The 14,959-nt window shown below is 35.3% G+C and overlaps 1 protein-coding gene across 3 annotated transcripts in view; it reads right to left on the minus strand.

The window, feature by feature from the left end:
* The window catches only part of LOC135693722 (uncharacterized), a 29,777-nt gene extending 16,310 nt beyond the window's left edge, over positions 1-13,467 (minus strand). Inside the window, exons 1-4 of one of the 3 annotated variants that reach the window (XR_016144204.1) lie at positions 13,108-13,466; positions 10,194-11,958; positions 9,125-9,178; positions 57-931 (exon numbers count right to left, since the gene is read on the minus strand). Coding sequence is in view for 1 of the 3 variants with exons in the window: in XM_089111085.1 (XP_088967211.1) it covers positions 57-931; positions 9,125-9,178; positions 10,194-10,348; positions 13,108-13,313 (1,290 nt within the window). In the remaining 2 variants the exon portion in view is untranslated. Of the gene's footprint in view, positions 1-56; positions 932-9,124; positions 9,179-10,193; positions 11,959-13,107 lie in introns of all 3 variants that reach the window. The other 2 variants (XR_016144203.1, XM_089111085.1) reach the window with 2 other exon arrangements.
* Positions 13,468-14,959: the final 1,492 nt, after the last annotated feature.

The following is a 14,959-nucleotide window of genomic DNA, read 5'->3' on the forward strand; positions in this document are numbered from 1 at the left end:
TTTATGTTAGCAATTTTGTTGAAACACAACAAAATGTATTGCAAAAAAATACCAACCTGCATTTCAGGGGGTATTTCATTCTTCCGCTTTTCTTTTTCTTCTTTTAAGTGACAGGAATTGGAAAGTTGCTTTCCTAACAGTTCTATATCTCTCTCGCAATCTTCTTTCTTTAATTTGTCTTTTTCTTTAAGAAAATCCATATACAAAAGTGTTTCTAGTGTTCTCTCTGATATATACAATTTTGCTTTTGATATTTCTTCTTCCGACAGAAACTCTATACTTTTACTTCTGAGAGCCGAATAATTGACAGTTGATGCTGAGAAGGGTCTTTTCTTTTCAACTTTTCGAGGTTCTTGTTTCAGCTTGAAATTATTTTTAGACATAGGTAATTTCTTTCTACTTGCACCAGTAGAAGAGACCGTCTCAGTTTCGTCAAAATGTTCACCCTTCCGAGCAACTTGCGCTGGAAAATCTTCATCAGTATCTGAAATTTCACTTTCCTTCCCAGTTGGAACTGCAATTTCTAATTTCTTTCCCCAGGCTAAAACAGCTCTTTTAGAATGAGTTTTTGTTGGATAGTTCATCATTTCTGTATCTTTTTCCAGCCCTAAGCCATTTATGTCTACATGTGCAATGTGGTTTAAAGAAGCTCTGGTTATGTCTTCATGTACATTCGAGTTACCACTATCAGTTTTCTCGGTCATCGCAGATTCGGATTCTAAAGTTATGCCAACTTCATCTGAGAACTCTCTAACTTTCCTGTCAAGTTTATTACTACTTTCGGCTTCGCAATCTTCAACAAGCTCCTCGGGAGATGGACACGGTGGGATCGGAACTTCGATTCGACTTAATGGAGAAGACGCTAATCTTGATAACTCTGCGTATGTTGCTTGCTGTACACTGTCAATCGCTTGATCAATCATGGAGCTCTCTTAAAAAACGAACATTCAATTAAGATAAAGCTCTCCAGATTCAAAATGATGCGTAAATCATCTTTAAAGATTAGTAGTGATTTCAAAAAATTATTGAAACTAAGCTTCACGTAAAAATTCATCAGCCCTTGAAAAAATAGCCGCACAAAATTGAAAAATTCATATTTAAAACTTCACAATTATAAGGCTTTACGAGAGGTAAATTTTTTCATTGCAATGAGAATTAAATTACGACAGAGTGCTGCATCAACTACAATGCCTGCCAAAAGTCTTGGAACACTGACATCAATTTCCAAGGTCAAAACCAATCATCCCCCTCTCCCCCACAGAACAATGTTGGTTTTCAATCAAACGGGTTAGGATTTTAGGAAGCACTTTCTTTTGCGCTTTTTTTATGATATTTCTCTGAATCATCAACATTGTTTTAGGGGGAAGGGGCGGAAGTAGCAACTTTTTTCATGAAAGGAATGAAAGATATAAAATGCAGCGTAAATTGGTAGGTGTTCCAAGTACTTTTGGCAGGCATTGTAGAAATTTTAACATTTGTGTGCTGCATTAAAAAGTTTACACATAGAAAGCTATTAAACTTTTTATTTGACTAGTTTATTCAATAAGAAGCCATGGTTTTCAAGAAGAGAAAAGAAAAGAAAACCTAAAAGAAAATTGGCATCTTTCCTTTAGAAAGAATACATTAACATTTCATTAACCACAGTTCTTTAATCTCAACTTACTGCAAAAACCAGTTTATAATTCTGCAAACCTTAAAAAACTTATAAAGTGTAGGGGATAAGCAGAATGAATGCACACATGGTGATAAAAGCATGAAAATCTGCACAACTACACAGTTTGATATGCTGAATAAGATGGGACCGGGACCCAGACTGTTAAATGCCCCAAAATGCTATTTTTGGAATGCATAATTGTATCCAGACTCCTAAATTGATTTTCTCTATAACTTTATTGAAAATGAAATCAAAGACATGAAAATTGGTATAGAAACTAATCATAACACGGTAATGTGATTTAGATTCACACCTATCGTCAAAATGCCCCCAAATAATATTTTGAGATCATGTACTCGTTCCCAGACCTCTAACACGCTTATCTCTACAACTCCGCTAAAAATAAAATCAATAGCAAACAACTTGATTTAGATACTATTTAAAGCACACCAAGAGAATTTGATTCGACACGCATCTTCAAAATGCGTTCGACAACATATATTGATTTTCTCTATAACTTTGTTGAAATTGAAATCAATGACATGAAAGTTAGCAAGAATACTAATCATAACAAACAAAGATTTAGAAGGATTGGATTTTCACTCGTGAAGGATTTAAATTGACTCCCATCTTCAAAATGCTACCCGAATGCTGTATTTAGAATGTGTAATGGTTCCCAGATCTCTAAAGAGTTCTTCTCTGGAATGTCGCTAAAAACCAACTAAATGCTATTGATCTTGTATGAAATACTTATTTGAAAGTACGATTAAGACCCCGATCAAATTAGCTTTGATCACAAATGATTTCGCGCTGGGAAAGATAGTCATTAGTACTCAGTTGGACGGAACACTTGAAGTTGGACGGAACACTTACAAAAAGGCCACTCAGTTTGTAATGAGTCGAATCTTTGCAATCACGAGGAGGTAGATACAAGCCAGTTTTGATAGATTTTGTTATTATCGTAATTGCTAAATTTCCATGCTTGAATATCGAAAAGTATTGGGTAGAGTTGGCTACTGGATAAAAAATTAAAGGGGATACCGATCTAACATATTCTTTCAGGCATCGCGAGACACAGTCTATTCCATATTTCGGTATGCACCATCAGTTTTTGATACAGTTAAATCGTTTGCTGGTCGAGAGAAGCCTACTGCATAGCAGGCATTAACGTATTTACCTTGAAGATGTCCCTTGCAGGTCATTAGTGCTAGCCGACAAGGACTTTGCATTCAGGAGCAGATCGAGGTTCATTGGATCGAAATCATGGCATTAGACCTATCAGAGATAATGCTGCCAATCCACCTAATGATAATGCGGAATTACAAATGGTGTTTTCTGATGAAGACGTTTTCTGCCAGACAAAATCAAAAACCTTTGACCAGAGGTGTATGAAATCGCTCTGCAGTTACCAAAGGTGCCATTAAAAGAACTAAGCAATTGCCAAAAGGAGTCAATAACAGAACTATGCAATTACCAAATGAGTCAATCTCAGAACTATGCAATTACCAAATGAGTCAATCTCAGAACTATGCAATTACCAAATGAGTCAATCTCAGAACTATGCAATTACCAAATGAGTCAATCTCAGAACTATGCAATTACCAAATGAGTCAATAACAGAACTATGCAATTACCAAAAGGAGTCAATAACAGAACTATGCAATTACCAAATGAGTCAATCTCAGAACTATGCAATTACCAAATGAGTCAATCTCAGAACTATGCAATTACCAAATGAGTCAATCTCAGAACTATGCAATTACCAAATGAGTCAATCTCAGAACTATGCAATTACCAAATGAGTCAATCTCAGAACTATGCAATTACCAAATGAGTCAATCTCAGAACTATGCAATTACCAAATGAGTCAATCTCAGAACTATGCAATTACCAAATGAGTCAATCTCAGAACTATGCAATTACCAAATGAGTCAATCTCAGAACTATGCAATTACCAAATGAGTCAATCTCAGAACTATGCAATTACCAAATGAGTCAATCTCAGAACTATGCAATTACCAAATGAGTCAATCTCAGAACTATGCAATTACCAAATGAGTCAATCTCAGAACTATGCAATTACCAAATGAGTCAATCTCAGAACTATGCAATTACCAAATGAGTCAATCTCAGAACTATGCAATTACCAAATGAGTCAATCTCAGAACTATGCAATTACCAAATGAGTCAATCTCAGAACTATGCAATTACCAAATGAGTCAATCTCAGAACTATGCAATTACCAAATGAGTCAATCTCAGAACTATGCAATTACCAAATGAGTCAATCTCAGAACTATGCAATTACCAAATGAGTCAATCTCAGAACTATGCAATTACCAAATGAGTCAATCTCAGAACTATGCAATTACCAAATGAGTCAATCTCAGAACTATGCAATTACCAAATGAGTCAATCTCAGAACTATGCAATTACCAAACGAGTGGATAACAGAACTATGCAATTACCAAAAGGAGTCAATAACAGAACTATGCAATTACCAAATGAGTCAATCTCAGAACTATGCAATTACCAAATGAGTCAATCTCAGAACTATGCAATTACCAAATGAGTCAATCTCAGAACTATGCAATTACCAAATGAGTCAATCTCAGAACTATGCAATTACCAAATGAGTCAATCTCAGAACTATGCAATTACCAAATGAGTCAATCTCAGAACTATGCAATTACCAAATGAGTCAATCTCAGAACTATGCAATTACCAAATGAGTCAATCTCAGAACTATGCAATTACCAAATGAGTCAATCTCAGAACTATGCAATTACCAAATGAGTCAATCTCAGAACTATGCAATTACCAAATGAGTCAATCTCAGAACTATGCAATTACCAAATGAGTCAATCTCAGAACTATGCAATTACCAAATGAGTCAATCTCAGAACTATGCAATTACCAAATGAGTCAATCTCAGAACTATGCAATTACCAAATGAGTCAATCTCAGAACTATGCAATTACCAAATGAGTCAATCTCAGAACTATGCAATTACCAAATGAGTCAATCTCAGAACTATGCAATTACCAAATGAGTCAATCTCAGAACTATGCAATTACCAAATGAGTCAATCTCAGAACTATGCAATTACCAAATGAGTCAATCTCAGAACTATGCAATTACCAAATGAGTCAATCTCAGAACTATGCAATTACCAAATGAGTCAATCTCAGAACTATGCAATTACCAAATGAGTCAATCTCAGAACTATGCAATTACCAAATGAGTCAATCTCAGAACTATGCAATTACCAAATGAGTCAATCTCAGAACTATGCAATTACCAAACGAGTGGATAACAGAACTATGCAATTACCAAAAGGAGTCAATAACAGAACTATGCAATTACCAAATGAGTCAATCTCAGAACTATGCAATTACCAAATGAGTCAATCTCAGAACTATGCAATTACCAAATGAGTCAATCTCAGAACTATGCAATTACCAAATGAGTCAATCTCAGAACTATGCAATTACCAAATGAGTCAATAACAGAACTATGCAATTACCAAATGAGTCAATCTCAGAACTATGCAATTACCAAATGAGTCAATCTCAGAACTATGCAATTACCAAATGAGTCAATCTCAGAACTATGCAATTACCAAACGAGTGGATAACAGAACTATGCAATTACCAAAAGGAGTCAATAACAGAACTATGCAATTACCAAATGAGTCAATCTCAGAACTATGCAATTACCAAATGAGTCAATCTCAGAACTATGCAATTACCAAATGAGTCAATCTCAGAACTATGCAATTACCAAATGAGTCAATAACAGAACTATGCAATTACCAAATGAGTCAATCTCAGAACTATGCAATTACCAAATGAGTCAATCTCAGAACTATGCAATTACCAAATGAGTCAATCTCAGAACTATGCAATTACCAAATGAGTCAATCTCAGAACTATGCAATTACCAAATGAGTCAATCTCAGAACTATGCAATTACCAAATGAGTCAATCTCAGAACTATGCAATTACCAAATGAGTCAATCTCAGAACTATGCAATTACCAAATGAGTCAATCTCAGAACTATGCAATTACCAAAGGAGTCAATCTCAGAACTATGCAATTACCAAATGAGTCAATCTCAGAACTATGCAATTACCAAATGAGTCAATCTCAGAACTATGCAATTACCAAATGAGTCAATCTCAGAACTATGCAATTACCAAATGAGTCAATCTCAGAACTATGCAATTACCAAACGAGTGGATAACAGAACTATGCAATTACCAAAAGGAGTCAATAACAGAACTATGCAATTACCAAATGAGTCAATCTCAGAACTATGCAATTACCAAATGAGTCAATCTCAGAACTATGCAATTACCAAATGAGTCAATCTCAGAACTATGCAATTACCAAATGAGTCAATCTCAGAACTATGCAATTACCAAATGAGTCAATAACAGAACTATGCAATTACCAAATGAGTCAATCTCAGAACTATGCAATTACCAAATGAGTCAATCTCAGAACTATGCAATTACCAAATGAGTCAATCTCAGAACTATGCAATTACCAAACGAGTGGATAACAGAACTATGCAATTACCAAAAGGAGTCAATAACAGAACTATGCAATTACCAAATGAGTCAATCTCAGAACTATGCAATTACCAAATGAGTCAATCTCAGAACTATGCAATTACCAAATGAGTCAATCTCAGAACTATGCAATTACCAAATGAGTCAATAACAGAACTATGCAATTACCAAATGAGTCAATCTCAGAACTATGCAATTACCAAATGAGTCAATCTCAGAACTATGCAATTACCAAATGAGTCAATCTCAGAACTATGCAATTACCAAATGAGTCAATCTCAGAACTATGCAATTACCAAATGAGTCAATCTCAGAACTATGCAATTACCAAATGAGTCAATCTCAGAACTATGCAATTACCAAATGAGTGGATAACAGAACTATGCAATTACCAAAAGGAGTCAATAACAGAACTATGCAATTACCAAATGAGTCAATCTCAGAACTATGCAATTACCAAATGAGTCAATCTCAGAACTATGCAATTACCAAACGAGTGGATAACAGAACTATGCAATTACCAAAAGGAGTCAATCTCAGAACTATGCAATTACCAAATGAGTCAATCTCAGAACTATGCAATTACCAAATGAGTCAATCTCAGAACTATGCAATTACCAAATGAGTCAATCTCAGAACTATGCAATTACCAAATGAGTCAATCTCAGAACTATGCAATTACCAAATGAGTCAATCTCAGAACTATGCAATTACCAAATGAGTCAATCTCAGAACTATGCAATTACCAAACGAGTCAATCTCAGAACTATGCAATTACCAAATGAGTCAATCTCAGAACTATGCAATTACCAAATGAGTCAATCTCAGAACTATGCAATTACCAAATGAGTCAATCTCAGAACTATGCAATTACCAAATGAGTCAATCTCAGAACTATGCAATTACCAAATGAGTCAATCTCAGAACTATGCAATTACCAAATGAGTCAATCTCAGAACTATGCAATTACCAAATGAGTCAATCTCAGAACTATGCAATTACCAAATGAGTCAATCTCAGAACTATGCAATTACCAAATGAGTCAATCTCAGAACTATGCAATTACCAAATGAGTCAATCTCAGAACTATGCAATTACCAAATGAGTCAATCTCAGAACTATGCAATTACCAAATGAGTCAATCTCAGAACTATGCAATTACCAAACGAGTGGATAACAGAACTATGCAATTACCAAAGGAGTCGATAACAGAACACCAAACGGGAGCAGAATGAGCTGGAAAAGCCCCGGTAGATCTTGCTGACCAAACCCTTCACTAATTGGTTATTCAAGAAAAGACTAAAGCACAGACCAGATGTGCTGGAGCTCCTATAACACCCCCTAGACCTGTCACTGAGTGAATACAAGCAGTTTCCCTAGGTCAAAAAAGTAAAAATATATCGATTGTTAGAGATAACTACTTATACTAAGTGCTTATAAGTTATCTGTTAGAATTTAGAGAAAGAATCAAAGAAGGTGATTGGATTTTTTACTAATGCAGTAGAATATCATGGATACCGTAAACATTACATCATAGACACAGAGTTCACAGGAAAATGTGACTTTGTTAAAGATCATATTGACCAGCAGATGCCAGACTGCAATGCGCTAGCAGTGAGTTACCTGATCAAGAAGCAGAAAATTTACATCAATCTGTAATAGTTCTGTCAATTTCTTTTACATTTACCAAGGAACATAACCTGACCATATTTTGCTTGACCATATTCTGTTTGACCATATTTTGGTAAATTTACACCAGCTTTGCCAATTTTACATTTGCCACATATTTTTTCGTTTCTTCTCACTCATTTCCCAGTAATGTGATGCCCCATTTGATTGCGGTGCCATAAGCATATGCTTAGTCTGCTTAATGGTTAATACGACCCTGCATGCGTTGATACAATGGTTCGTTAGCTAAATTTGCAGATTGCTGGCAGTATACAAAGCAGGGTAAGTGAAAAGTTAAGTTAAATCCTTCCCCAGTTTTGATATTTCAGGACCACTGCCTTAAAGTCTTTTTGGCATTGTTATCATCAGTATCTGAATCAAGTTGCTTGTTATTGATTTCATTATTAGAGAAATTGTAGAGATTAGCGTGTTAGAGGTCTGGGAACGAGTACAGCATTTAGGGGCATTTTGATGATGGTTGTGAATCTAAGTCACATTACCGTGTTATGATTAGCATTTATACTAATTCTCGTGTCATTTATTTGGTTTTCAACCAAGTTAAAGAGACAATCAATTTAGAAGTCTGGGAACAGGCATTCTAAAAATAGCATTCGGGGGCATTTTGAAGATGCGTGTCGAACCAAATTCTTTTAGTGTGCTATCGTTAGTTTCTAAATCAAGTTGCTTGCTATTGATTTTATTTTTAGTAGAGTTGGAGATCAGCGTGTTTGAGGTCTGGGAACGAGTACATGGTCTCAAATTAGTATTTGGGGGCATTTTGACGATAGGTGTGAATCTAAATCACATAACTGTGTTCTGATTAGTATCTATACCAATTTTCATGTCTTTGATTTCGTTTTCAACAAAGTTATAGAGATAATCAGTTTAGGAGTCTGGGAACAATTAAGCATTCCAAAAATAGCATTTTGGGGCATTTAACAGTCTGGGTCCCGGTCCTATCTTATTCAGCATATCAAACTGTGTAGTTGTGCAGATTTTCATGCTTTTATCATAATGTGTGCAAGATTCATAGCCCTTAGCTACAACACTATTATCAATATATTGCTTATAAAGTCACCATATAATTTCAACCCTTTACAAAGAATTCTAAAGTAAAAGAATCTCTGACTTGCAATCGTAAGCAAAGGTTTAGATAATAGATTATTAGAGACACTTACTTCAGGTCTTAATTCAATTTGAACTGAAGAATAAAAGAAATGAAATACCTGATATTCTTCTAGCAACTGGTCTTTCCTGGTAGCTTATGTTCTGTCCTTTTACTGAAATAGTTTTAAAAAGCAAACATGTTAATCAACAATAGTAAAGCTTGATATATCTCATTGCTTATTACATTTCAGGTAAAATATGCAATTGAGAATAATCTTTAATATTCTGATAACAAGGAAATGCAAAACAATCCTGAAACAAAAACAAAAAAAAATTCAAAATTATTATTACTGCCTAAAATAACACATATTCCTGTTCCTATAGAGCTAGTCAGATTTGTTAACATAAACTTTTTCAAGGATATTTTAAACTTGTGTTTTAAAGTTTTAAACTTCCATGTTGTTAGGTGTTTACTGGAAACATTCTTATCAAATCTGATATTCTGAAAAAAAGCTTAACTCAATAATTGTGTTTTGTTTGTGGCCTAAAATGCTGTTGTTCGATGTTTCTAAAGGGAAGCAGAAGAATGTGAATTGCTTTATTGGCAGTTATAATCTTGTTCAGTATTGAATTGATCTTTCACAGCTTACCACTTTTTCGTTACTGCTTTCGTTTTAATGTTACTGCTTACAAAAATAAAAGTTACTAACTGGCAAGGAAAAATCAATAGATTAAAGATTACAACTGGTACATGGTTCAAAACCTAGGTTTGAGGTGATGTTTATCAGCTTTTAGTAAAATTGTTGAGAATATTTGCTTCTTTGAACTTTTGAAATAACTATGGTTTTGTTGTTTTCTGGGGTACTCTTATTGTGGCTGTTTCTTGTGAAATAAACATTCATTCGGGGAATTTCTCAACCATTGATTTTTGGGAACTGTCAAATCTAGTCATAATATGAAAAAAATGTGTGCGTTTCTTTAAAAATATATGTTTGGTAATTTGCAATCATTAAAATTCATCCCTTAATTTGTTTTGAATTTATTAAATTGGATACATAAAATTTTGATATATCACACTACTACTAATTTATCCCTTAAGAATTTTGATTCTAAGACTCAAGCATGTGGCAATTTGTCCACTTGACAAATATGCTAGAAACAACAAGAAGTATTTCAGTCAAGATTCACCTGCTATCAATCGATTGACAAAAGGAGACTGTTCATAATACGAATCCAACTGAGATTGTGTCATTGCAGAGTAAGGTCTTCTTTTCAGTCTTCCTTTCCCTGGTGGTATTTGGAATGGCTCTCTGTTTAATTGTTTCACCAAAGGTGAAATCTCCCTGCAAGAAAGTATGTATACAAGAGGACAGTTTAAAGTAGCAACTTCGAGTTGCACATAAATTTTTCTTACGGTTTGTCTTTGTTGGTAAATTCTGCTTATGATGACCCATCACCCACTTGTCTGGTAGGTCAAGCTACACTACTTTTGTAGGTAGGCAAAGTTTAGTGTGTTTATAACTGTCAACTGAGCATGGAAACAGAAGTTGGTTTTGATATTTACATCCAATTTCTGCAACTTTAAACAATGTGTGCATATATGCAGGAGAATTCCTAGTTGCTTGCAGAGCATAGCAGTTCTTGACAAGATCTTGTCTGTACAAGATCAAATAAAAATGTTTGCATGTGTGCAATAGTGCTGACATGGTTCGTAATTTTGGCAGACTATTCAGCTTTTCTCAAATGCGGTTTTTATTTAGCATGAGTTCATTCATACATTTTGACTTTTCTGAACTCCATCCCCTTGAAATAAGGCGATTTTTGACAGCGTAGCAGCTGTGTGGTAGGGTTTTGAGGACTTTTGGGGGTCTCAGTCAGTCAATTTCAACACAATTCAATCAACATAATGAGCCTTTCATCACAGAATCTTGTTAACTGCAGATAATTTTTTAAAAGCAGGATCACACAAGGAATCTATTATTCAAAGTTTAAAGCTTGAAAAATTGAACACATACCCACAGTTTCAAGCAAGCTTAAATATACAAGATCACAGTCTCAATTCTCTTTACTAAGGCTCTCATCAAAATCTGGCTTTTTGCAGACAATAACCAAGAAAGTATAAGAAGATCCAGGATAGGGCGAGTGATGCTTGAGCTTAAGTCACATTATGTAGATTTCTGAAAAGTCTTATACTTTCTATGCATCTTCTTACCCATGGGCAATGTCTCTCTTGACCACCCCTTGCTTAGAAAACTAACAGAAAACTTAGGCTATAGTTTCCAGAGAAGCGACATGAGCATGGGTCATTTAAAAAATCAAATCAAGATATTGACATACAATATGAACCGAATTATGATCCATGTGCCTCAAATCCATTTCACATCTTATGTTACTCTAAAGTGCCTGGGGGGTCAGAATAAACAGGGGGTGGATTTTAAATTCAAAATTAATTGGCGGGTGTTCTAATTACCAGGTGGGGTCTAAATTATGAAGTTACATATACTGAATACTCAAAATGCACTAAAAATCAGTATGCTCATTTCACTATTATATAGCTATTATTTATCATCAACAATATTTAGCTCATGATACACTTATTTCACTACAGTAATTAACAGAAAAGTGCCAAAATCAATTGGCAGGGGGTCCTAATAAGAGCGGGGGGATTGGAAAAATTTTCAAAAATTAATTAGCAGGGGGATGACAATTAGGCACTAAGAGTAGGCATGTGGATCATAATCTGTTTCAAAACAAATCATAAGTATATCAGACCATTGATATCGTAGAACCTAGAATCTTAACCTGACAGCATGTGTACAGTTTGCTGGGCAATGGGGACTCTGGAGGGGGATCAGTGGCTGCAGTAACTGCTGTCTTTTGTTCCGTCACCTGTGGTTCCTGTTCTCTAGCATCCTTCTCATATGCTGACCAACCATCCAATGTGAGACGGGTTCTAGTAGTTATCAGTAATCAATATTATTTGTAGGTGTCCGTAATTATTTCAATTAGCTGTCACCTGTTAAATATGTTTTTTTATGTTAATGGTCACAAGGTAGTCATTGTCTTTTGCCCTCTTTGTCCCACCCCTGTAGTGTTGTACACTTGTCCCACCCATGTAGTGTTGTAAAGTAATTAGGAAGTATAGTAAGATGTAAACATAAGCATGTATTGTAAAAAATTTTTATATGATATAAAAATAAAAATATGAACCCAGGGGCATTCTACGGCAATCTATAGGCTGTGATCCTTAAACATTATTAATTACAGAGCTTTTAAAGTTGGGATGGGAGTATCATCAGAAAAAATAATCTGTTCACACACTAAACATCTAGGTTGGAAAACTTATATAAGATTTTGCCTATGTGTCATTGCGACCAACGGCCAGTATTGACTGGAACCTGCAAGCAGAAGCATTTGAGCTGCAAGCAAAGCTGTCCATTATAAACATAAATATAGCATAATATACATGACTACATGGATATTTTGGGTCAAAAAGGTCCTAGGCGTGAGCACAAGAATTCCACCTGGGTGGAATCCATGTGAAACTCACGCAGGACATACGCCAATAAACAATAGAAAGACAATGGGAAATCGTTAGTCTATGCCGGATATCTCTGGCGTAAGCTACATGGATTCCACACTTGGAAGTCCAGCGTAGCTGCAAGCATATGCAAATTTTCCAGCCCAGCTACATACCACACATGATACATGGTTTCTAACTTGGTTATACTTTTCCCATAGCTTTTACGAGAGACTAGATTGACCCTATAATTAACAAAATAATTTTGACAGTAGCCTTTTTAACTTGTAGCATGGTTCTGATGCTGGCCAACTTCCATCAATTTAAAACGGTTTAATGAACTAAAAATCCAAATCTATTAGCATCTTTATAGGGTGTTACTAGAAACATTTTCAGTACCCATAAAAATTTGTGTGCAGCCCTATGTTTTTGTTTGCACTAGACAAGCCTTTGAAAAAATCTTGTGTGTGCACACAACACAACACACTCTCCAGACTGGGCTCAAGTTAGGATAAAAATCAAAGAAGCTTCGGTTCGTACACAGTTATAAACTTTAGTCGAATAATAATACTTGCTATTTACTTTCTTTCGGCCAAGCCTTTCTGCTGCTTGTCATGTGAAATCAACACTGGGTCAGAATTTAGGTGTGTGTAGCAGGACCCTATTTTCTTTGGTGTCTTTGTCCTGTAATTGCAGCCACAAGCCGATGCTCTTTCTCGCGGGCCTGAGCCAAGGCTCACGTATCGTGTAGTATAAGGGTCAACTATTCTTGCTTCCATGATGCACATTAACCTTCACGTCAGCACGACAGCTTTTAAAACTTTAAGCTCTAGAGGTTGTCATTTAAAACGCTAGCGGCAAAAGAGCAACTACCGTTTCCAACGAGATCGCCATGTTTGTTTATCTCTGATCTTAAGGTGGTAGCTCTTCTCAAGGTGTCTTACACTCAACAAGCTGACTTAATTCAACACTGTCCTAAGCATTACAACAGTATAGAAACTATGAATTGTCAATTCTGTGGCGCTAGGAAAATTTTCCACGGCCTCTTTTATATTTTGCCCCGGCATACAGGGCTTCATCATAGTAAATTTACGCTATAATAATTATTGGTTACATCTGGTTGCTCTAGATCAACGGCTTGATAGAGCACTGCCGTCTAAATATATTCTAAAATCTATAAAATATATTCAATGTTTGCTCCAGACCGCCATTACCGCTTCAATTCCGATTACACAAGCCTGAGAGGAATCGTTAACAGAAAACGGGTTACCGAAGGGCAATCATCATAAGTTACCATCTTCTATCAGAAGGTTGGCTACCATGACCACATTAAGAGATATATGAATTTAATACCGTATCATACAGATGTAGCCAAATATGGAACTCAGTTCCATATTAGATAAAGTACTCCTACTTTACAACTATTCAAGAAAAAATATCTGAATTTACATCGTTTAATTCTACTTGTAATCTTTGCAAGGTATACGTTAGCAACATTGGTTATATTTGATTTACATTATATTTAGCGTTGGTAATTTAAATTGGTTGGTTATAATTAGCTTGAGTATTATAGCTAGAAATTGTACCAACTTTAAATAAAGAAAGAACAAAATGTTCTTCTATGTCTTCCCCTGTCTCTTTTTCCGTCAATCATACCTTCCAAAACAAGCCTTGCCAAGAACACGGATGATCCCGTCCTAATGTGGCCAGCAAATAGACGCAGCTTTTGTTATAAAAAGGGTCTCACAAGAGATTAAAATGAATATTAAACGATTAAAATCCAGGAAAATAAATCAAAAGAAGCACATCCGTCGTGAAATAATGTAGTAAAATTAAATATTTATTACGTCTTTTCTGCAGACATTAAGAACATAGATGCCGATTCCTTCAAGTTTGTAGCACCGACCATGCCTAGAGAAATAAGTATTTGTAGAGAATGTTAGAACCCATTAACTCAATGTTAGAACCAGAAATGACGTAGGGATAGAGAAATATTTTTTTAACTTTTTTGGGTTTCGTATATCAGAGTTAAGTTGACAGTTTTGTAGATATGTTAAGTAGATAAGTTAAGTTGAAAGAAAGTTTCCTATTCGAAACAAACACAAGTTGAATTCAAGAGCATGATGCTTATTTGCTCTGAGGAACATGTCAAATTATAAAATCGGCTGAGATTCCTTAAGGGTTCATGCAGGTTCTCATAGCGGATATTGTAACGTATATGGGGTTTTCCAAAACCAAATTCAAACTTTCGCCAGACCTGAAAGGCTGATCTCATAAGGTACGTCTACGTCAGGATCTCCAAAACTAACAACAAATGTCCAGCAGATACTAAAAGCTGACCTGACAGAAAACGTCAAATTTCTTTAACACAAATTCAAGCAGTTACCAGGTTTTCAACACTAGCCAAAAACTAGAAATCAGGCTTCTCAAAACG

This window comes from Rhopilema esculentum, chromosome 11 (assembly GCF_057945365.1).
Source record: "Rhopilema esculentum isolate cy_ngs chromosome 11, ASM5794536v1, whole genome shotgun sequence".
Taxonomy (NCBI): Eukaryota; Metazoa; Cnidaria; class Scyphozoa; order Rhizostomeae; family Rhizostomatidae; genus Rhopilema; species Rhopilema esculentum.